General features: G+C 42.5%; 1 protein-coding gene across 2 annotated transcripts in view; it reads left to right on the top strand.

The window, feature by feature from the left end:
• DOC2B (double C2 domain beta) overlaps window positions 1-23189 on the top strand; it is a 1333838-nt gene that overhangs the window by 381223 nt on the left and 929426 nt on the right. For both annotated transcript variants that reach the window (XM_075334207.1, XM_075334206.1), the window contains exon 2: window positions 4691-4770. In XM_075334207.1, the coding sequence (XP_075190322.1) occupies window positions 4691-4770 (80 nt within the window). The remainder of the gene's footprint in view (window positions 1-4690; window positions 4771-23189) is intronic.

Genomic DNA, 23189 nt, shown 5'->3' with positions numbered 1-23189 from the left:
ACCCTACCTATTGTAGTGCGACACAATTTTTCCCTTCATCTTTATAGTTGTAGTTTATGTATAAAGTAAATCTTAATATAATAATATGTATTTGCACATTATTTAATAAATTTTCAATTGAGCAAATTGTTGTGGCCCTGAATTGTGTATATCTAGGTTCATTACATGAATACATTGTTTATATCTTACTGTACAACGAGTAATAATGATACTTATTTTTTTTTTTTTTTAAAAAACAAAACCTTACTTAACATCTTTCTGACATATGATGAACCTATACATCAACATATAAAAGGTCTTTCCAACATATCATGTGCAGGTAAGTCTTGGTCATCACCACCACTGGGAGCTCAGCTTAGCTGATAGCAAAGCTCCTGCTATAACAATTAGGACTGAGGCCTGCACTGTCCCTGGCTGTTTAATTCTCTAAATGCGTCAAACAATAGCGATTGCAGAACTTACGGCTCTTTCACACATCCGTTATCATTGGCTCGTTAAACTGGCTGAGTGTCTCCCGATCTGAGCGTGAAACCGTCATATATTTCTATGAAGCTGTCATGCTCAGGTTGGCAGACATGTGTCCAGTCTGTACTTTGCAATCTGAGATCAGATAGACGATCTCGGACATTTGAAAGAGCCCTTAGAAGGCTGTGAGAGGAGGGCAATTCCTCTCTCACCTTATCTGGGTGTATTACAGTGCATTAGACTGTGATCAAAATAGTGAGTCAAAAATCTTATACAGGGACAAAGTAAAAAAAAAATGAAAAAATAAATAAAATTGTAAAAATGTAAAAAAACCCTAAAAAAATAAAGTACCAAAAGAATGTAAAAATGTTTTGTAATTAAAAAAACATTTGTTATGTAATAACAAAAAAGAAAAAAAAAATTCTAATGGCCATACCCTCAAGCTCTAAAGATGATCTCTGTAGTGCTATTTCCCACCCTCACACTACCTGTAATTTAGTGTAACACCCGAGATGCTCTTTGGTGCTCCCCCTCCCTTTTGCAAAATTATATGGTCAGCTCCTTATTGCTAGTAACAGCCAGTGCCCTGATAATATCTGTTTCCCTGCAGCCCAACAACAGGGGGTGTGACCTGCTCTTAGTGTCCAGTAGCTGCCAGCCCCCTGATAAATTCTTCTTCCCTGCTGTCCTAGATCAGAAAGCATGGCCACACCCCCGACTCACTCCCTGATCTCAGACTGCAGGGAAGCAGATATTACCAGGGGGCTGAATGATAGGAGCAGGCTCTGCCCCCATCATGCCCCTTGATTTCGGACAGAACAGAAGTTGATATTACCGGGGGCTGGCTGTTACTAAAAACCAGAAGAAGGCCATGCCCCCTGATGTATGATGTAATGTCCCAAAAGGGAAGGGGAGCACCAAGGAGCACCTCCAGTGTTACTCTAAATTACAGGTAGTGTGAGGGTGGGAAACAGCACGAAGGATATCATCTTTATAGTTTATAAGGGCATGACCACTAGAATAATTTTTATCTCTATGGAATACCACTTTAAAGCAATCTAAAAAAGTAATTTACCCCAAAATAGTACGAATAAAAACTGCAACTCTAAAGGCCCCGTCACACACAGAGATAAATCTTTGGCAGATCTGTGGTTGCAATGAAATCATGGACATATTGTTCCATTTGTAAACAGCCACAAACCTGGCACTGATTGTCCACAATTTCACTGCAACCACAAATCTGCCGCAGATTTATCTGTGTGTGTGACAGGGCCTTTACATAGGTTTGTCATCTTTCAATGAAAAATAGGGCGTTTCCACATTCTTTTAGCTTAAAGTCTCTGGAAAATAAACATGGATCCCCCAAAAAAATGTAAAAAAAAAATCTTCATTCCCAAATGCAAATGCCATCATTCTCGTCTCAGCCTCTTAGTGTGCCTAAAACACAGTTAGCATCCACATGTTAAGCATTACTGTATAGTGTGCCTAAAACACAGTTAGCATCCACATGTTAAGCATTACTGTAATATATAGAACCAACTTAATTTACTCGGTGCATTTCTCCAGAAACACAAGTCAGGCACAATATATTGGGCACAAAACTAGCACATTTGCAATTTTCTCTCTGCATCAATTGTGTGGTTATTTGTGGAAAACACCTGTAGACCTGTGAAGTCAAAATAGTCACTGCATCTATAAATTAATTCCCAGAGGGGTGTAAGTTCCATAATAGTGGTTCACTTAAAGGGAGTTCTGCTGTACTGGATTCTTGGGGTGCTCTGCAAACTATTCAATGAAGATCTACACCCCAAAAACCTCCTTACTTTCTGAGCCCTGCCGTGAGGCCAACAGTAGATTCAGACATATGGGGTATTACTGCATTCTGGAGAAATTGTGTAACAAATCAATTGTGAGGTTAATTTTCTCCTTATTGCCCTTGTGAATTGAGTACTCTGAAGCTAAAACAATATTTTAGATGAAATTGATTTTTTTTAATCTTTACAGCTGGATGTATAACCTTCTGTTAAACACCTGTTTTGTCAACAGATTCTCTGTACACCCAGATGAATTCAAGAAGCGGTGTAATTTGTAAAATGGGATCATTTTGGGGGATTTCTGTATATATGTTATGAGTCATGACACTCACAAACTATTCCAACAAAATCTGCACTCTAAAATGATGAACCTTAGTTTTTGAGCTCTGGATTGTGTCCAAACAGTAGTTTCTCACGACATATGGGGTAATGGTATGCTCAGAAAAAAATGCCTTATAAATTATACCCTAATTTCTCCTTTTTATATCTCAATGGTATAAAATTCTGTGAAGCACCTGTGTGTTGAAAATCTTCACTATACTCCACAATGAATTCCCAGAGGAAAGCAGCACAGAAAATTCAGCCAGCTGAGGATGATTTCCAACCAAAATTGTCTCTAAAAGACTATCAGCGTACCTCTTCTTCCATGCCTTGCCATGTACCTAAACAATAGTTTCTAACCACATAGGGGGTGTAGTGCTTACAGGGGAAATTGTATTACAAAATATGTGGGTGCATTTCTACTATTACTATTATTATTTTTTGTTGAAATTTTGGGGAGCTCTGCTGTGTTAAAAATGCAACTGTTCTGTTAGGATATATGGCAATCACAGAGAGGTTCTCCACAGAGGACCCTGCTCAATGATGCAAAGAAGACAGATCGTTAGGAGAAATTTTCATTCTAGCAGATTTAGGCCCTTCATGTATTAATTGTACATGGGATGCTGTTCATCTGAATGGTCTCCATGGAATATTACTGAATTCCTGAGGCAAATCATCAGTTTTACCATGGCTTCAGCTGGTAAATTCAGCTGTTTGCATTCTTGGGAGCCAAATTTGTGATGACACAACCACTTCAAATTTTAGATTATAGAAATTTACAATAGTACTGATGATTTATTAAAACATTGCTGTAAAAAATTCTCTGCAAGCCACATATAGAGCTTGATTCATTAAAAGGGGATGTCCACTACTGTTACATTGACGGCCTATTGTTAGGATAGTTCATCAATGTCTGATCGGCTGGCGTCCGACACACCCCACTGATTAGCTGTTCTCAGTCCTGGTAGTGGCAGCAGGTGATGGAAACTGCTCAGTTCTGGAGCTGCTCTGTCTTCTGATAGTAGCCAGGGCTAGGTACTGCACATCCACCTCCTATTGATTAGAAAGGGAGGCGCCTGTGCAGTACCCGGCCGCAGCCACTATCAGAAGACAGAGCAGCTCTGGAACTGAGCATTTCCATCGACCTTCTGCTGCCGCCAGGACCTAGAACCACTGATCGGTGGAGGTGCGAGGTGTCGGACGCCGGCCGATCAGACATTGTTGACCTATCCTAAAAATAGGCCATCAATGTAAAAGTACTGGACAACCTCTTTAAAGCTTTCACATCAGAACTTTGGCATAAAAGCTTTTAAAAACGGCAAAATTTAGGCTCAATTTGAAGTAGTGCCTACATTTTGCGACTTCTGGTATTTTTGTACCAGTCTTTTCCAGCTCCAACAAACTGGGTGGATCTGGAGCAGGATAGGGGGCAGGACACCACAAGTTGTCTAATTCATGATTCGCTGAAGTGTCCCCCATGCCAGATATCCAACTCCAACCTTTGGTCCCAATTCATCAAGACCTGCACTTTTCTCGCTGGTCTTGATGAGGGGATGTGGTGGAGTCAGACGCTCATGATTTATGAAGTGGTGCCTGCTTCTTCATGAAACTGGAGTGTCTGACAAGTGGGGTGTACCTCCGTAACCTATGCTAGAAATCTTACTGAGTGAGATTTCTGACATACAGCATACCACAGCTCATCATGAATTAGATGAGCTGTTGCATCACATTCCTGCCGCGACCCCATCCTGCCCCAGCTCCAACTATATTAGTGGAGCTGGGAGAAACTTGAATGAAGATACCAAAAGTCACAAAATTTTGGTGCGACTCTAAGTTGCGTAAAGAGTTTGCAACTTTTCAAAGCTTTTACACTAGAATTCTAGCACAAAAGCTTTGATGATTCAAGCCCTTAGATTTTATATGTGTGCTGACAAAGTGAAATGAACATTGAATTCACATCCTTTATGCATTTTCATGTCTGTATTATACATAAAATTGGTGCCTGTCCTTGACAAATCCACTTTGGTATTTCTAAATAGAAAATGGCTTTGTAGCAAGAGATAACAGCTTCTTTTTCTCATCTCTTTCAGCTACCCTAGGGACACTGGACTTTAGCTTGCTCTACGATCAGGAAAACAATGCTCTTCACTGCACAATCAATAAAGCCAAGGTATGTTCCCGTCTACTTTACATGCAACATTCATTGTACGTATCCTGAGGCCGTAGTCCTCAATTAACCTCCACGCAGAACAGTACTGTCAATTCAAACTGCTCATCTGCCTCCAATCCTTGCCAGTGTCTCACACACTGCTTTGACTAATCGTCAACCTTATTCAGATTATTTAAGCTTTGTACATTGATCTGTAACCTTTTCTCTTCTCTAGGACAGATGTCAGTAGGAAATAAGCCATGCAATATATGCAGGTTCTAGAAAGCTTTGCTTTACATGGACAGCCTTTCAATTTATTGGCCAAGTAGAATTTTCTCTTTTAGTAAATGAAGCAAAGTGTACATCTGGCTGGAAACAGCTTCCCTTGGAAAATTGCTTAATGCTAGCATTAAAGAAGTTGTCCCCTTATACCTATGAAAGTCTATTCTGAAATCCTCACCCTTAATAATGCCAATTTTATGACACATTGCCATCTTCTTTCTCTGTTATATATTATTTTGTAACGTAATTAATATATGCTTTGATAAACTTTAATTTTATTTGTATTTAAAATTCTGATCATTGATATTTAGTGTTATTTACTTCTGTAGAACACAAGATTTCTAAAATATTGCCTAACCAGACAAATTGGATTTGTAGGTCATTAGATTTAAAATAAATACTTCACTCACTGCATGGGTTAATGCAAAATCTAATTTATTATTCCATTACTGCATCATTATGGCAAATATTGACTTGTCATTGACCGACATCTTGTTAATGATACCAGTGTCTTATTAGTCAGCCTAGATAATGGTATATCTAAGAGCAATCTACGTGTGAAAGGCAATTATACATGGCTGAGCAGAAATGTATGAATGTGCATATTATCCTTCTCTGTACGTACTATATCACTTACATGAATTACGTCCATTAATTTAGGTGTAAGCTTGAAGTCCGTCCAAGCCGAATGACACCTTGGCTCAGCTGAGAGCTGAGCTGCTTAGATTAATGCCGCATGTCCTTATAGACCATGCAAAGTTGAGATCTTTAAAGAAACCAATCCTTTAAAGGACACATGCCACTATAATATGTCACCCGTTAGGGATAGCATAATTATAAATTCATGTTTAAAGGATAACTACGACAAAAGGGACTATTGTTTCTTTGTCCCTTTTGTCACATAACCATTGCTAAAATGTACAATGGGCTTTAGTTTATGTGTCTGCTGTAGTCAGAAGGTGAGCTCTTCTTCCTTGCTTCTCACCTTGATTCTCTTGCCCTCCTCAGTAATGACTAATAATGGACTGAAACCTAATTGTGCCTGTACAATAGCGTAAATTAGGTAAAATTGCTGAAATTGAATATCTCGTTATCTGAATTAGAACACAAAATAGCAAAAGGTGTAACATTATTTCTGTTAACTTCTGTTAAAAAAAAGTGTGATTTAGCCAGCTACACACAAAACAAAGGGTTGTGTCATTAAAGATATTTCTAGTATATCACTTGTAGTATAGCTGATGTATGTAACACGCTATGGAATTAATGACGCTATATAATTGACTAAATATTATTATTATTATTATTATTATTAGCCACAAATGTCTAAACAGCAAAGGACCTACAGTCACTCATATACAGTTAGGTCCAGAAATATTTGGACAGTGACACAATTTTCGAGAGTTGGGCTCTGCATGCCACCACATTGGATTTGAAATGAAACCTCTACAACAGAATTCAAGTGCCGATTGTAACGCTTAATTTGAAGGTTTGATCAAAAATATCTGATAGAAATTGTAGGAATTGTACACATTTCTTTACAAACACTCCACATTTTAGGAGGTCAAAAGTAATTGGACAAATAAACTAAACCCAAACAAAATATTTTTATTTTCAATATTTTGTTGCGAATCCTTTGGAGGCAATCACTGCCTTAAGTCTGGAACCCATGGACATCACCAAACACTGGGTTTCCTCCTTCTTAATGCTTTGCCAGGCCTTTACAGCCGCAGCCTTCAGGTCTTGCTTGTTTGTGGGTCTTTCCGTCTTAAGTCTGGATTTGAGCAAGTGAAATGCATGCTCAATTGGGTTAAGATCTGGTGATTGACTTAGCCATTGCAGAATGTTCCACTTTTTTGCACTCATGAACTCCTGGGTAGCTTTGGCTGTATGCTTGGGGTCATTGTCCATCTGTACTATGAAGCGCCGTCCGATCAACTTTGCGGCATTTGGCTGAATCTGGGCTTAAAGTATATCCCGGTACACTTCAGAATTCATCCGGCTACTCTTGTCTGCTGTTATATCATCAATAAACACAAGTGACCCAGTGCCATTGAAAGCCATGCATGCCCATGCCATCACGTTGCCTCCACCATGTTTTACAGAGGATGTGGTGTGCCTTGGATCATGTGCCGTTCCCTTTCTTCTCCAAACTTTTTTCTTCCCATCATTCTGGTACAGGTTGATCTTTGTCTCATCTGTCCATAGAATACTTTTCCAGAACTGAGCTGGCTTCATGAGGTATTTTTCAGCAAATTTAACTCTGGCCTGTCTATTTTTGGAATTGATGAATGGTTTGCATCTAGATGTGAACCCTTTGTATTTACTTTCATGGAGTCTTCTCTTTACTGTTGACTTAGAGACAGATACACCTACTTCACTGAGAGTGTTCTGGATTTCAGTTGATGTTGTGAATGGGTTCTTCTTCACCAAAGAAAGTATGCGGCGATCATCCACCACTGTTGTCATCCGTGGACGCCCAGGCCTTTTTGAGTTCCCAAGCTCACCAGTCAATTCCTTTTTTCTCAGAATGTACCCGACTGTTGATTTTGCTACTCCAAGCATGTCTGCTATCTCTCTGATGGATTTTTTCTTTTTTTTCAGCCTCAGGATGTTCTGCTTCACCTCAATTGAGAGTTCCTTAGACCGCATGTTGTCTGGTCACAGCAACAGCTTCCAAATGCAAAACCACATACCTGTAATCAACCCCAGACCTTTTAACTACTTCATTGATTACAGGTTAACGAGGGAGACGCCTTCAGAGTAAATTGCAGCCCTTAGAGTCCCTTGTCCAATTACTTTTGGTCCCATTAAAAAGAGGAGGCTATGCATTACAGAGCTATGATTCCTAAACCTTTTCTCCGATTTGGATGTGAAAACTCTCATATTGCAGCTGTGAGTGTGCACTTTCATCCCATATTATATATATAATTGTATTTCTGAACATGTTTTTGTAAACAGCTAAAATAACAAAACTTGTGTCACTGTCCAAATATTTCTGGACTTAACTGTATAGTGTTAGTGAAGTCCCATATCACTTATTTCCTTGGCTACACTCTTCTTTTTTTGCGCAGCCATCTAGATACTCCATTATCCAGATATAGAAAGAGTAAAGCAAACGTTCTTCACTCCACAAATGAAGTGAGCATTTGTACGCAAATTGTGTAGCAAAGTAATTTCAAAAGAAAATTAATGACAAATTGCAGTTAATGAACATCCATGTTGTAAAAGAAAATCTAAGCCAACAAAAGACAATGTGGCTCAGCCTTTTCCTCACTACAATAACACTTATTTCTAATAATAACCAGGGATAGGGTTTGTTCACAAATTGCATTGTTGCCGCACTTTTTCCTATCTGATTTTGCTATAGAAGAAAGTAACATTTTATAGTACCGGAAAAGAGAATAAAATTTCTGAAATCTCATGCACATTTCTTAATTTTTCCTTGCATATTTAAAGCTTCAAAACTGCAGCATGTCAATTGTTTTAGCATTTTGAAGTGTTTTTACTAATTTTGCCACTGTTTGATATTCTACTGAGTATCGCAGATGCTGGAGCCCCATAATTGAGTACCCGCCCTGCATGTTTCACGGCTATTAGACAGCCAATCAACATGTGGAGGATTGCCTGTCATACATGGTAATGCCGTAGCAATGTTGGCTATAAGCATTATTGTGAATGGTCTGCCACATGGCATCATCGGGTCTTTTATGAGACCCAAGGGAGCAAGGTTTGGCATACTCTCCTCTGAAAGCAGTTCAGAAATAGTTAATCTAGTGGGGAGAACTTAGATTAGAACAGGCATATTGGCAATGATTTAGTAATTTTCATGTGGCATTAAAGGGCATTTTTAGCCTTGTTTAACCTAAAAAATAAATAAATAATTTAGAAAAATGGCGTGTGCCCCAATATTTTTGATAATCAGCCAAGGTAAGCAGACAGCTGAGAGCTGATATTATGAAGCTGGGAAGGTCCATGGATATTTGGTTCTTCCCAGTCTAAAAATTTCAGCCCGCCGTCACCCCAGAATTGGTACATCACATTAGATGACCTAATTCTGGAGGTTTGCCAGGCTCTTCTTGTTTGCCCTGGTGCATATAATATATTTTGTGGTTGATGACAGCTGTGTAATGTCATCAATCCCTGATGTTAGTAACGGAGTGGGGTCTATCAAACATTCCAATTACTAACTCAGTAATACAAATAGAAATAGTCTATTTGAATAAAGATTCCCCCCCCCACTATCCATCGTTCACCAGTTTATTATTAAAAATATTCCCACAAAGCTCCTCTGTTGCAGTCCACGTTCCCCAAATGCCGCTCCGGCGACCGTGAATAGCAGTAAAGTACAGCTATTCACTGGCACTGTGTAGTGACGACAACTCCCATCAGAGCCGCTGGCTTGTCGCTGCACTCAGTGAGACCTGGCAATGCTGATGAACATTGTTTTCACTACCCGGTACCTGTGAAAAGCTGTAGTTTACTGCTATTCACAGTAGCCAGAGCTGCATTTGGGTCATGTGGACTATGATGGATGTTCTTGGGAACATTTTAGTTAATACATTTTTGAATGAGTGATAGTGTGGGAGTCTTTATTCAAATAAACTATTTTTTCCTGTGAGTGTTTTAATATTTTTTATTATTATTATTTATCTGATAGACACCTTTCCATTACTAACCCCTGTGCTTGATGCCAGCTGACATTACTTAGTTGCCATCAACCCCCAAAGATATTAACCTGATTGCCACCGTACCAGGACAATTGGGAAGAGAAGGGCAAAGTGTCAGAATTGGCGCATGTAGTGTGACGTGCAAATTCTGGGGCTGCTGCCAGCTGGTATTTTTAGGCTGGGAAGTGTCCAAAGATCCATGGACCTTCCCAGCTTTAATATTAGCCCACAGCTGTCTGCTTTACCTTGGCTGGTTATCAAAAATAGGTGGGGACTTCACACCGTTTTTTAATTTATTTTTTTTATCTCTTTATTAACAAGTACAACACTACACATGAATGGCACTAATTATAAATCTGATGAATCTGTGTGCCCTCCGTGCGTAATTTACTGTACTTATTAAAACATAAATAAATTAAAAAATAACGTGAGATCTTCCGTATTTTTGATAACCAGTCAAGGTACAGTAAACAGCTGAGCAATGATATTATTAGACTGGGAAGGTCCATGGATATTGGCCCTTTCCCAGCCTAAAAAAATAGACAGAATTACATGTGCCAATTCTGGAGCTTTGCTTCGGCTCTTCTCAATTGCCCTGGTGGGGTGGAAATCGGAGTGATATTTTTGGGGGTTGATGTCAGCTACAGTACGTAATGTCAGATGGCATCAATCCCAGGTGTTAATAATGGAGAGGTGTCTAATAGACACCCCTATTACTAACCCAAAAATAAAAAAAACACACACATGAAAAATAGTTTATTTGAATAAAAACTTCCCCACACTATCCCTTGTTCACCAATTTATTACAAAAATTGTTCCCGCAAAGCTGTAGTGCATGTTCCCAGAATGCAACTCTCATCAGCATCCCAGAGTGCAGCGTTGAGCCGGTGGCTCTGATTAGAGATGTTGTCATTACCCAGCGCCTATGGATAGCTGTATTTTTCTGCTATTCACAGTCGCCAGAGCTGCATTTAGGAAAAGTGGACAATGACGGAACTTCATGGGAACATTTTCGATAATAAATTGGTGAATGAGGGATAGTGTGGAGGAGTTTTTCTTCAAATAAACTATTTTTTCCTGTGTGTTTTTTTTTTTCAATTTACTGGGTTGGCAATGGGGGTATCTAATAGACGCCTCTTCATTACTAAGCCCTGGGCTTAATGCCAGCTGACATTACATGGCTGACATTAACTCCCCAAATATTACCTTTATTGCCTCTGCACCAGAGGAATCGGTAATAGCAGGGCAAAGTGCCAAAATTAGTGCATGTAATGAGATGCATCAACTCTGGGACAGCTTCAGGTTGGTATTTTTAGGCTGGGAAACCATAAATTAATCCCCATTAAAAAGTAGCTTTTAATAACACCATTAAAAGGTCATAAACCACAATAACAAAAACACAAAAACATAATAAATGCAGGGTGTATAATAACAAATGCTAGGCGGAAGAAGGGGATAAATTAACCCTATAAAGCCCTAATTAAACTCTCCCTACCTAGCAATGGAGGGTATGATGCCCTAGGGTTGTGGCACCCCCATTCACCGACAGGAGACCCTGAATGACCCTATAAAGCCCTGCATAGGCCAAATAAACACCAAACAATTAGATAAACAGCCCCATCAGGATGGGATGGAGACATCAAAAACACTTAGCTGAGAATGTCCGAAGACAAAGTCCCGACACATTTCCTCCCAAAGATGCCAGGGGTTCATCAGGGGACAGACCCAAGAGGTAAATCGACAATGCATGAGCCTCCCTGGGGTACCAGAACGATGGTGCATGAGGGTGATACCTGAATTGCCCTAGCAAAGATCGCCTCTTTATCCGATAAGGCCATGCCTCCTAACCCGGAAGTGCACAAATTACCAGTAAATAAACATCCATAATATATCGATATTCACAATAAAACATAGAGATTGTGTAAGAATTTCAATAAACATATGGGAAGTATGTAATAAAACAGTAAAGAAAAATATAAATAAACGCTAATCGGAAATACGGTAGTTACGAAGCATGTGTACCTGGAATGCAAATGCGTTCCACAGTGCGTTCTGGAAGTGCATCATCAAGGAAGGGGCATGGACCGCAAGGTATATATGTCAATATATATGTATAATATTTGCATCGGGTTTTTAAATTGGCAATATCTGCTGATTTTTATCCAGAAGCGCCACTGCTACTATTGTAGTACGCATCTGCGTTCCACTTCTGGCGCGCCTATGACGTATTTCTTGTGAGCGCACTGTTTTGGTGTGGTGGAACGCATTTGCGATCCATCTATGTATGACTTCCGGTCGTGACCTTGCGGTCCATGCCCCTTCCTTGATGATGCACTTCCGGTACGCACTGTGGAACGCATTTGCATTCCAGGTACACACGCTTCGTAACTACCGTATTTCCGATTAGCGTTTATTTATATTTTTCTTTACCGTTTTATTACATACTTCCCATATGTTTATTGAAATTCTTACACAATCTCTATGTTTTATTGTGAATATTGATATATTATGGATGTTTATTTACTGGTAATTTGTACACTTCCGGGTTAGGAGGCATGGCCTTATCGGATAAAGAGCATACCTTTGCTAGGGCAATTCAGGTATCACCCTCATGTACCACCGTTCTTGTACCCCAGGGAGGCTCCTGCATTGGCGATTTACCTCTTTGTTCTGTCCCCTGATGAACCCCTGGCATCTTTGGGAGGAAACGCATCGGGACTTTGTCTTCGGACATTCTCAGCTATGTGTTTTTGATGTCTCCATTTCATCCTGATGGGGCTGTTTATCTAATTGTTTGGTGTTTATTTGGCCTATGCAGGTCTTTATAGGGTCATTCAAGGTCTCCCGTCAGTGAATGGGGGCGCCACAACCCTAGGGCGTCATACCCTCCATTGCTAGGTAGGGAGAGTTTTATTAGGGCTTTATAGGGTTAATTTAACCCCTTCTCCCGCCTAACATTTGTTATTATACATCCTGCATTTATTGTGGTTTTGTGTTTATGTTATTGTGGTTTATGACCTTTTAATAGTATTAATAAAAGTTACTTTTTAATGGGGATCAATTTATGGTTTTCCTGATTACTACCCATACCTTATTGGCTGCGGCCTGGTTTAATTATTTTTAGGCTGGAAAGGGCCAAGTAAACATGGGCCTCCTGAACCTGATAATATCAGTCTGCAGCTGTCTGGTTATCAAAAAGGGGGGGACCCCTCATCGTTTTTTTTTTCTCCATTATTTATTTAATTAGCTCTCAGCAGCTACCTGGGAATCTGAAATGCATCCAGTGATCTTCCCCATGCTGTTCCCATCCATTTCAGTGATATTACTGCCCTCCAAGGCCCTCCTGTTAGGGTTCTAAATTTTTAAATCTAAAAAAAATGTTTGAGTTTCCCATTCACTTCCATTATACTCAGTACTCCAGTTGAGTCTGTCCAAGCATTTGACCTGTTTGATTTGAATACCAGGTACTTAGAACTTCAAGTGCTCACTCATCACTAGTTTTTACCCTTTTAAATGAATGGGGGAAACAACACAAAAAATGCACTAAAAAAACATAAAAAAATGCACATTTTGCACAACGTTTTTCCTACCAATTAATATGAAATGTGTGCACATACCTTTATAGTGGTCAGGCTCCTGCTGCTCTGAAATTCATGGAAAATCCCAGTGATATTCCACTATTATGTTAAGATCACCCATGTAAAGTATTGATAAATGTTTAGCAAATAAAATATGGAAATGGAGATACACTGAATATTGCTAATGGGATATTTTTTTATGGGATTTGCAGGCTCTGTAAAAGTGATAAAATATCAAAGACTGACCTATTTATGCTAGTAGTCTGGTATTACCACTAATATGATTGTTTATTAAACAACGGCTAATGACTTATACATCAGAAAATGATTTATTGATTTCAGTTACGACTGTAAGTATGTGAAATCTATTCTGTATACTTGTTAATGTGTTCATTATTACAATTATTCATGTGATAAACAGAACAACTAATAATTCTACTGTCTGCTTTTTTCCTGGCCATGGGCTAAAAGAGCTAATTGTGCATGGCTGTGAAATATAGCTTTCTGGCGGATAAAATTAATGGCTTTTCCCTAAAGCTCTTACGTGTAGCAGACATCTGTAATATAGTAAGATATGTTTATTTGCTAAGATACTTAGTGACAAACTGTGATTGCAACACATATCATTATCCCAAGTTATCATGATTCATGACATGACAAAAAAAAAATCTCAGAACATTTGCAATAAGCACCCTATAAGCAATGGGCATATTTGGAAAAAAAAGAGTATTTAGTGAAATCTTTTTAGTTGGATCAATTGTATCATGTACATTGTTACTTACAAAATATAAACACCTTTAGATAATTCTCTTTATCGTCTGTATAACAATACATCTGGTGGGCGCCGTGGCTTGCCGATGCCAGAGTAGGACGTGCACTTTCACAGCTCCTCGCCTGACCTGCTCCTACAGCCACTTCTATGGGATGGTACAGATGAGATAGGCCTTGCTGAGATAAGTAAATACTTTACGGCTATGTGCCCACGGGGACATTGTCCTGCGGATATATCCGCAAGACATTCCGCAGGTGCTCCCAGAAATCCGCAACAGAACTTTCTCTGTTTCAATGCTGCGGATGCACAGCGGAATGTCGTGCGGATATGGTGCGGGCTTTCTGCATTGATGATACAGTACCATGGCTTCGGCACTGCATCCTCAATGCAGAACAAGTGCTGCAGTGATCGGGGTGCTCATACTTACCTCCATCATGCAGCACCTCGCTTTCCGGCGGCCGGGTCACTGTCAGGCAGCGTCTGGTTCACTGTGCTGGAGGTGGGCGGGCCTGAACTAGCTCCGGCTGTCACATGACCGGAGCTCGTGCAGGCCCCGCCCACCTCTTCCTTCCTGTACCTGGCTGGATCCACCGCGCTGCTGTGCACCGGACGGAGAAGTGACTCGGGTCTCTATCAAGGCAGGTAAGTATGTGGGACCCAGTGGAGAAATCCGCAACAATAATTGACATGCTGCAGATTTTTCCGCACGAAAATCCGCACGATTTCCACTGCGGAAAAATCCGCAGCGTGGGCACAGCATTTCCCAAATGCCATAGAAATGGCTGGGGAGTAGCTGTGCTGCAGATTTCTGGAAAATCCGCGGATTTTCCGCGAAAAATATGCGGCAAAATCCGCGCATTTTCCGCAGCGTGGGCACATAGCCTAAGTCACTCCCCAGAAAGACCTTGACAGATTTGCCTGCAGGCTAGAGGAATCCTACAAAACAGAGCAACTCCTTAAGATTGGATGAACTGGCTGCCGGGGTAGAAGATTTGGAGAACCGCAGAATAACCTCCGCATCAGAGGCCTCCCTGAGACAATCAGCACCTCTGAACTGGATGCTACTGCTCAGAAATTATTTGCACAAATCCTGGGTGAGGAGGGGTTAAGCCCGATTGAACTGGACCGCATCCACAGGGCTCTTGGACCAAGTCCACCTCTTGACTTCCGCCCCAGAGACGTCATTTATGGGGTGCACTTTTTTAAAGCTAAGGAATCTATCATGGCCGCAGTTAGACAGAAAGTGTCTATCACTTTCATGAACTCCCGCATACTGATCATGCCTGATCTAGCCAGGCGCACCTTGCAACTGAGGAGAGCCCTGAAACCCCTCTTATTACTCCTAAAAGAGAAGTACATACTGTATAAATGGGGTTTCCCCTTTCAACTAATCGCCTTCAAGGAGGGGAAGTCAGTGGTCATCCGAGGGCTGGGGAATCATGCCAAGTTCCTTGAAACTTTCGATTTACCAGAAGTGGAGCTTCCAGATTGGTCTTCTGCCCCACAGCTTCCTATGGAACCTCCCAGATGGCTGAAAGTACAACGATCCAACAAGTAAAGAGATGCAGGTGCCACAGGTGGAGACACTTAGGGCCCCTCCATTGGGCCTTTACTTGCCATATCCGTTCCGGGACTGATCTCCCCCCACGTGGATCTTGTTGGCTGAGGTTCCAAGGGGAGCAACATAATACCTTATAAGGGTCTGCTGTATAATTAAAGGCTTTAACACTTGATGTAATTGTGCCATATCCCATACGGTGGTGTTCTCAGTCTGCAGGTGGTAGCGTTATGTTATATTTGCTGTATAACGTTTTACATATGTTTAAAGCTAAGAGGTTCTCCAGTGTTGGTTCATGATTCTGAAGGCCATCTATGATCTTTTAAGGCTGAAGGCCCCGGTAGTCCTTCACATGCTCCGTATATGTTTTAGAATTAGTATAATTTGTTCTGTTTCAATTAGTTCTTGCACTATATTTAGTGTTACTGGTTGGAGCAGGGGGCGAGGAGGCAACCCTCGCTGTTAGTTACCTTTTTCCCCCCAGTGCCCAGGTGGTTGTCTTCCACCGATAACTATGCACATGGATAGGAGGGTTTTATGCCCATGTTTTGTCTATCTTTCTTCTACTCTCTTTTTCTCTACTCTTCCCCCCCTACCTGCTTCCCCTCCCTCGCGTGGTGGTCAGCTGATACTTGTGTCCAGTTGCTTGATGTTATAAGTCCAAATGAATGACTTAAAGTTTTACTCCTTTAATGTTAAGGGGCTTAATGTTCCAGAGAAACGTAGGCAAATTTTACACTTTAGCAACAAGCAAAAAGTAGCTGTCCTGATGATACAGAAGACGCATTTTTGTTTGGATTCGATCCCCAAGGTAGCCTCCAGACAGTACTAAACTTGGTTCCATAGCGCTAATCCGGATGCCAAGTCCAGGGTAGTGTCAATGGCCTTCCATAGAATGTTTTCACCCACAATTCTAAAATCCCTAATTGACCCCCTTGGTAGATGCATCTTTTTACAGGTCTCCTGGAACCAACACACCTTCATGATCGCAAACATTTGCAGCCCGAACTCTGGCAAGCACAAATTTCATTCTGATTGCTTCAAGCTGCTTGATGACTTCACAGGCCCATCTCAGGTGGTGTTGAGGGGTGACCTGAATCTTCCGTTGAATCCCATAATAGATACCTCCTCAGGTAAGACATCTTACCCTGACTCTTCCATACTGAGTCTTAAAAAGTAAATGCGAGACATGAGGCTGGTGGACGTTTGGAGGATCCTCCATGCAGAGGTTAAAGATTATAGTTTTTATACTCTGGCTCATGCCGCTTATAGCCGGATCAATTACTTTTTAGTTTCCCACTCACTGCTGGATTTCCAGGTGGGAGCCGAGGTAGGTTCAATGCTCTGGTCAGATCATGCTCCTATATATTTCTCCATGCACCTGGACCCCCAGAAGAGGCCCGATCTCTCATGGCGCTTAAAGGAAAACTCGTTGCATTACTCTATGTGCCTTGCAGATATTAAGCATGGTATTCAAAATTTCATCTGTGACCACGAGCGGGACCCTACTTTGCCCTCAATAAAGTGGGAAGCTCTTAAGAGTGTCTTAAGGGGCATTCTTATATTTCATGACTCGCGCCTTGAAAGGAGCGATCCGAGAAGATTGACAGACTTTCCGCCACCATCGCTAACCTTGAAGCTCGCCATAAAAGTGACTCACTCCAATTCACCTCGGCCCAATTATACATGGCTCAACATGCTCTCCTAAAAATCCTGGCCCAGAGATCCCGCAGTTTTAGGGATAGAATTAGAAGTCATTTCTACCAGCTGGGGGATAGGAGTGGTAAGTTCCTGTCAAGGGCGTTACACCCCCAAAATCTGAATAACTAAATTCCCTTTATCAATGATTCCTCTGGGAGGAAAGTGTACAAGACTCAAGATATTGCCGCCAGTTTCAGTTCCTATTATAATATAATAATATAATATAAATATATAAATATAAAATATAAATGTATAATTTAAAAGGTCATTTTGCGGATCCTCCTCTCCCACAGCTGCAGGAGAAAATCAAATCATACAAGCTGGCCCATAAGCTCCCCACGGTGCCAGACGAAGTAGTAGTGGACTTAGAAGAGGAGTTCACTCTGGAAGAGGTGGCAGCTGTCATTAAAGACTCAAATTCAGGTAAAATTCCAGGGCCTGACGGTTTTACCGCTGGCTTTTACAAATTATTTGTAGATTCACTAAGCACCCCTTTCCTCTCCATGTGCAATCATATATCCTCAGGTGGCTCCTTCCCGCCCCAAGCTCTCGGAGCCCATATAACTGTACTTCCTAAACCAGGGAAAGATCCCTCCCTTTGCAGCAGCTATCGCCCGATATCCCTAATCAACACGGACATAAAATTGTACTCCTAGTTGCTTTCTAACACACTGCGGTCACTTCTCCCAATGATGATTAATCAGGACAAGGTGGGTTTTGTTCCAGGTAGGGAGGATAGGGACAGTATAATAAAAACTGTTTCCCTGGGAGACAGGTCGAGGGAGTCGGGGGGTCCCATGTGCATCCTGTCGATGGACGCTGAGAAGGCCTTTGATAAGGTGCACTGGGAATTCATGCTCCAGGCTTTGAGGGGCATAGGCCTTCAGGAGGTCATGTTCCGCTGAATTTCTGACCTTTATTCCTTGCCATCGGCTCAGGTGAGAGTGAATGGCACCCTGTCGCAGCCTTTCCAGATACGTAATGGAATGAAGCAGGGTTGCTCCCTGTCTCCATTACTATATATTCTCTCTATGGAATACCTGGCAGTGGCTATTAGGGACAATCCATCTATAAAGGAAGTTCGCCTTAAGGATAAGGAGCACAAGTTGGCCCTCTTCGCGGACAACCTCCTTTTGTATGTGACGTCCCCTACAAGGAGCTTACCCCATGAGTTTGGTCGTCTAAATAACTTCAAAATTAATTCCCACAAATCAGAAATGCTCATCATCTCCCTGCCTCACCCGGTAGTCTCAAAATTATGCTCCTCCTTCCCCTTTAGGTGGCAAGAGAAGTCCCTTACATATCTGGGGGTTAAGCTGACTGAGGACCTCTCTCTCTCTTATATTCGGCTATCTTCATGGGAGCTCTGCATTCTGCTGAACTAGAACTCGAGAAATGGAGCAAGCTCAGCTTGTCCTGGTTGGCAGGATTAATGCCATTAATCCTCCTACCTCGACTGCTGTATTTCTTTCAGGCTCTTCCTATGTGTTTGCCGGGCTCCTTTTTCTTTCGCCTTAAGTCGTCAATCTCCAAATTTATCTGGGCAGGCAAGCGACCTCGTAGCACGTTTCAGATACTCTGTCGATTCAGGGCGGCGGCCGGTGCGGGTCTTCCCAATTTCCGCCTATACAGTTTTGCCTCCTTGGGGACATGTCTATTAGATCTGTTCCATCACAGGGAGAGGAAGAGCTGGGTGAATATAGAGCACTCCAAGGTGCAGCTCTGCCCATTAGCTACTCTCTGGTCGCAATCCAAATCTAGGCCTCATTCAGGTTTACATTCTTTCCTTCTAAAACATCTTATCCTTTTTGTTAAAAGAGGGGCAGACGGGTGTCACCTTACTTCTCTTCTGGCGATGTCGCTGGTGAAAGCACCCGCCCCCATCGGTTGTGTGCTACACGGGCAATCGCTGCCCATGGTGCACAACATCGCTAACACCCGTCACACATACTTACCTACCTAGCAACATTGCTGTGGCCGGCAAACCGCCTCCTTTCTAAGGGGGCGGTTTGTTCGGCGTCACAGCTGCGTCACTAAGCGGCCACCCAATAGAAGCAAAAGGGGCGGAGATGAGCGGGCCGAACATCCCCCCCACCTTCTTCCTTCCTTATTGTGGGCGGCCGCAGGTACGGTGATGTTCCTCGTTCCTGTGGTGTCACACATAGCGATGTGTGCTGCCGCAGGAACGACAAACAACCTGCGTCCTGCAACAGCAACAACATTTGCGATTAGAACGACGTGTCAACGATCAACAATTAGGTCAGTAATTTTGATCGTTAACAATCGTTGCTAATGAGGCACGAATTCCGTGACCCCAAAGACATCTCGTTAGCGATGTCGTTGCATGTAAAGCCCCCTTATCCCGGAAGTGCAGAAGAAAGACAACGCATGTCTTGTGTCCTTAAAGATTCTTAAATTTTATAAATGGACTTTTGAATTCTGTAGTACTGAAGAATATAATATAACCAATATGCGGAACAGCAAATTTACAAGACAATATGGTATAATATTGTGCAGTATATCAGACATTGTTCAAAAAAAATGCGACGATACACAAGGAACCTTCTGTTCTACAGAAAGAACTATGCAGTGTTTTAACAAGATTTTCAACAAAATGCACTTTGACAAGAAAAAAAAGAATTGCAACATAATTAGCTGGTGCATTTACATTACATATGTGCAATTACTTATATCTGATTTATTCTACACAACAAAATTCGAATTGGTCTGACATGTTGTACTATTACAAACCATGAGGGCGAGGTAGAATTAATTCTTCTAAATTGCATTATATATATATACAGTTAGGTCCAGAAATATTTGGACAGTGACACAATTTTCGCGAGTTGGGCTTTGCATGCCACCACATTGGATTTAAAATGAAACCTCTACAACAGAATTCAAGTGCAGATTGTAACGTTTAATTTGAAGGTTTGAACAAAAATATCTGATAGAAATTGTAGGAATTGTACACATTTCTTTACAAACACTCCACATTTTAGGAGGTCAAAAGTAATTGGACAAATAAACCAAACCCATACAAAATATTTTTATTTTCAATATTTTGTTGCGAATCCTTTGGAGGCAATCACTGCCTTAAGTCTGGAACCCATGGACATCACCAAACGCTGGGTTTTCTCCTTCTTAATGCTTTGCCAGGCCTTTACAGCCGCAGCCTTCAGGTCTTGCTTGTTTGTGGGTCTTTTTGTCTTAAGTCTGGATTTGAGCAAGTGAACTGCATGCTCAATTTGGTTAAGATCTGGTGATTGACTTGGCCATTGCAGAATGTTCCACTTTTTTGCACTCATGAACTCCTGGGTAGCTTTGACTGTATGCTTGGGGTCATTGTCCATCTGTACTATGAAGCGCCGTCCGTTCAACTTTGCGGCATTTGGCTGAATCTGGGCTGAAAGTATATCCCGGTACACTTCAGAATTCATCCGGCTACTCTTGTCTGCTGTTATGTCATCAATAAACACAAGTGACCCAGTGCCATTGAAAGCCATGCATGCCCATGCCATCACGTTGCCTCCACCATGTTTTACAGAGGATGTGGTGTGCCTTGGATCATGTGCCATTCCCTTTCTTCTCCAAACTTTTCTCTTCCCATCATTCTGGTACAGGTTGATCTTTGTCTCATCTGTCCATAGAATACTTTCCAGAACTGAGCTGGCTTCATGAGGTGTTTTTCAGCAAATTTAACTCTGGCCTGTCTATTTTTGGAATTGATGAATGGTTTGCATCTAGATGTGAACCCTTTGTATTTACTTTCATGGAGTCTTCTCTTTACTGTTGACTTAGAGACAGATACACCTACTTCACTGAGAGTGTTCTGGACTTCAGTTGATGTTGTGAACGGGTTCTTCTTCACCAAAGAAAGTATGCAGCGATCATCCACCACTGTTGTCATCCGTGGACGCCCAGGCCTTTTTGAGTTCCCAAGCTCACCAGTCAATTCCTTTTTTCTCAGAATGTACCCGACTGTTGATTTTGCTACTCCAACCATGTCTGCTATCTCTCTGATGGATTTTTTCTTTTTTTTCAGCCTCAGGATGTTCTGCTTCACCTCAATTGAGAGTTCCTTAGACTGCATGTTGTTTGGTCACAGCAACAGCTTCCAAATGTAAAACCACACACCTGTAATCAACCCCAGACCTTTTAACTACTTCATTGATTACAGGTTAACGAGGGAGACGCCTTCAGAGTTAATTGCAACCCTTAGAGTCCCTTGTCCAATTACTTTTGGTCCCTTTAAAAAGAGGAGGCTATGCATTACAGAGCTATGATTCCTAAACCCTTTCTCCGATTTGGATGTGAAAACTCTCATATTGCAGCTGGGAGTGTGCACTTTCATCCCATATTATATACATGGCTTTGTAAACAGCTAAAATAACAAAACTTGTGTCACTGTTCAAATACTTCTGGACCTAAAGGTATATATATATATATATATACTAGAAGGTGGCCCGATTCTACGCATCGGGTATTCTAGAATTTACGTATTGTGTAGTTCATGTATGATTTTTGTTATATATATATATAATGTTGTTGTGTGTAGTTACCAAGTGTTTGTGTAGGGGCTGTACATGTTCTGGGTGTTGTCTGGGTGTGACGGGGGGTGAGAGCGGTGTTGTATGTGTGTTGCGTGTGTTGCGTTGTTTGTGGAGCGCTGTGTCTGTAGCGTTGTGTGTGTGTTGCGCGGTTTGTGTGTGTGTGGTGTGTTTTGGGGGGAGGTATGTTTTGTGCAATGTGTGTGTTGTGCGGTATGTGCGTATATTTGTGTGTGCCGCGGTGTTTGTGTGTTGGGTGTAGTGTGTGTGCAGCGTTGTCTGTGTGTGTGGGTGTCTGTGTAGGGCAGTTGTTTGTGGTTCCCAGTGTGTGTGTGTGTGTGTGTGGTGTGTGGTGTGTTGTGCAGTGCGCGCGCGTGCGTGCGTGCGTGTGTGCGTGTGTGCGTGCGTGTGTTGGGGGGAGGTGCGCACTCCCAAACGTGCTCCATCCCCCATGCAGCGCACTCCCCATCGTGCTCCATCCCCCATGCAGCGCACTCCCCATCGTGCTCCATCCCCTATGCTGCGCACCCCCCATCGTGCTCCATCTCCCATGCTGCGCACTCCCAAACATGCTCCATCCGCCATGCTGCGCACTCCCAAACGTGCTCCATCCGCCATGCTGCGCACTCCCAAACGTGCTCCATCCGCCATACTCCGCACTCCCCATCGTGCTCCATCCCCCATGCAGCGCACTCCCTATCGTGCTCCATCCCCTATGCTGCGCACCCCCCATCGTGCTCCATCTCCCATGCTGCGCACTCCCAAACGTGCTCCACCCGCCATGCTGCGCACTCCCAAACGTGCTCCATCCCCCATGCTGTGAACTCCCCATCGTGCTCCATCCCCGATGCTGCGCACCCCCCATCATGCTCCATCCCCGATGCTGCGCACCCCCCCATCGTGCTCCATCCCCCATGCTGCACCAGCATCAGCCTCTCTGCCCCCAGCATCAGCTTCTCTGCCCCCAGCATCAGCTTCTCTGCCCCCAGCATCAGCCTCTCTCCTTCCAGCATCAGCCTCTCTCCTCCCAGCATCAGCCTCTCTCATCCTAGCATCAGCCTCTCTCCTCCCAGCATCAGCCTCTCTCTTCCCAGCCTTCCCCAGCATCAGCCTCTCTCCTCCCACCCTCCCCCAGCATCAGCCTCCCTCTACCAGCCTCCCCCAGCATCAGCCTCCCCCAGCATCAGCCTCTCTTCTCTCAGCCTACCTCTCCCAGCCTCCCTCCTCCCAGCCTCCCTCAGCATCAGCCTCCGTCTCCCAGCCTCCCCAAGCATCAGCCTCCACCAGCATCAGACTCTCTCCTTCCAGCCTCCACCAGCATCAGCCTCCGCC

The sequence above is a fragment of the Anomaloglossus baeobatrachus genome, chromosome 2 (assembly GCF_048569485.1).
Source record: "Anomaloglossus baeobatrachus isolate aAnoBae1 chromosome 2, aAnoBae1.hap1, whole genome shotgun sequence".
Lineage (NCBI taxonomy): Eukaryota > Metazoa > Chordata > Amphibia > Anura > Aromobatidae > Anomaloglossus > Anomaloglossus baeobatrachus.
Note: the sequence above shows the minus strand (reverse complement) of the source record. Positions and strands in the feature narration are given on the sequence as shown.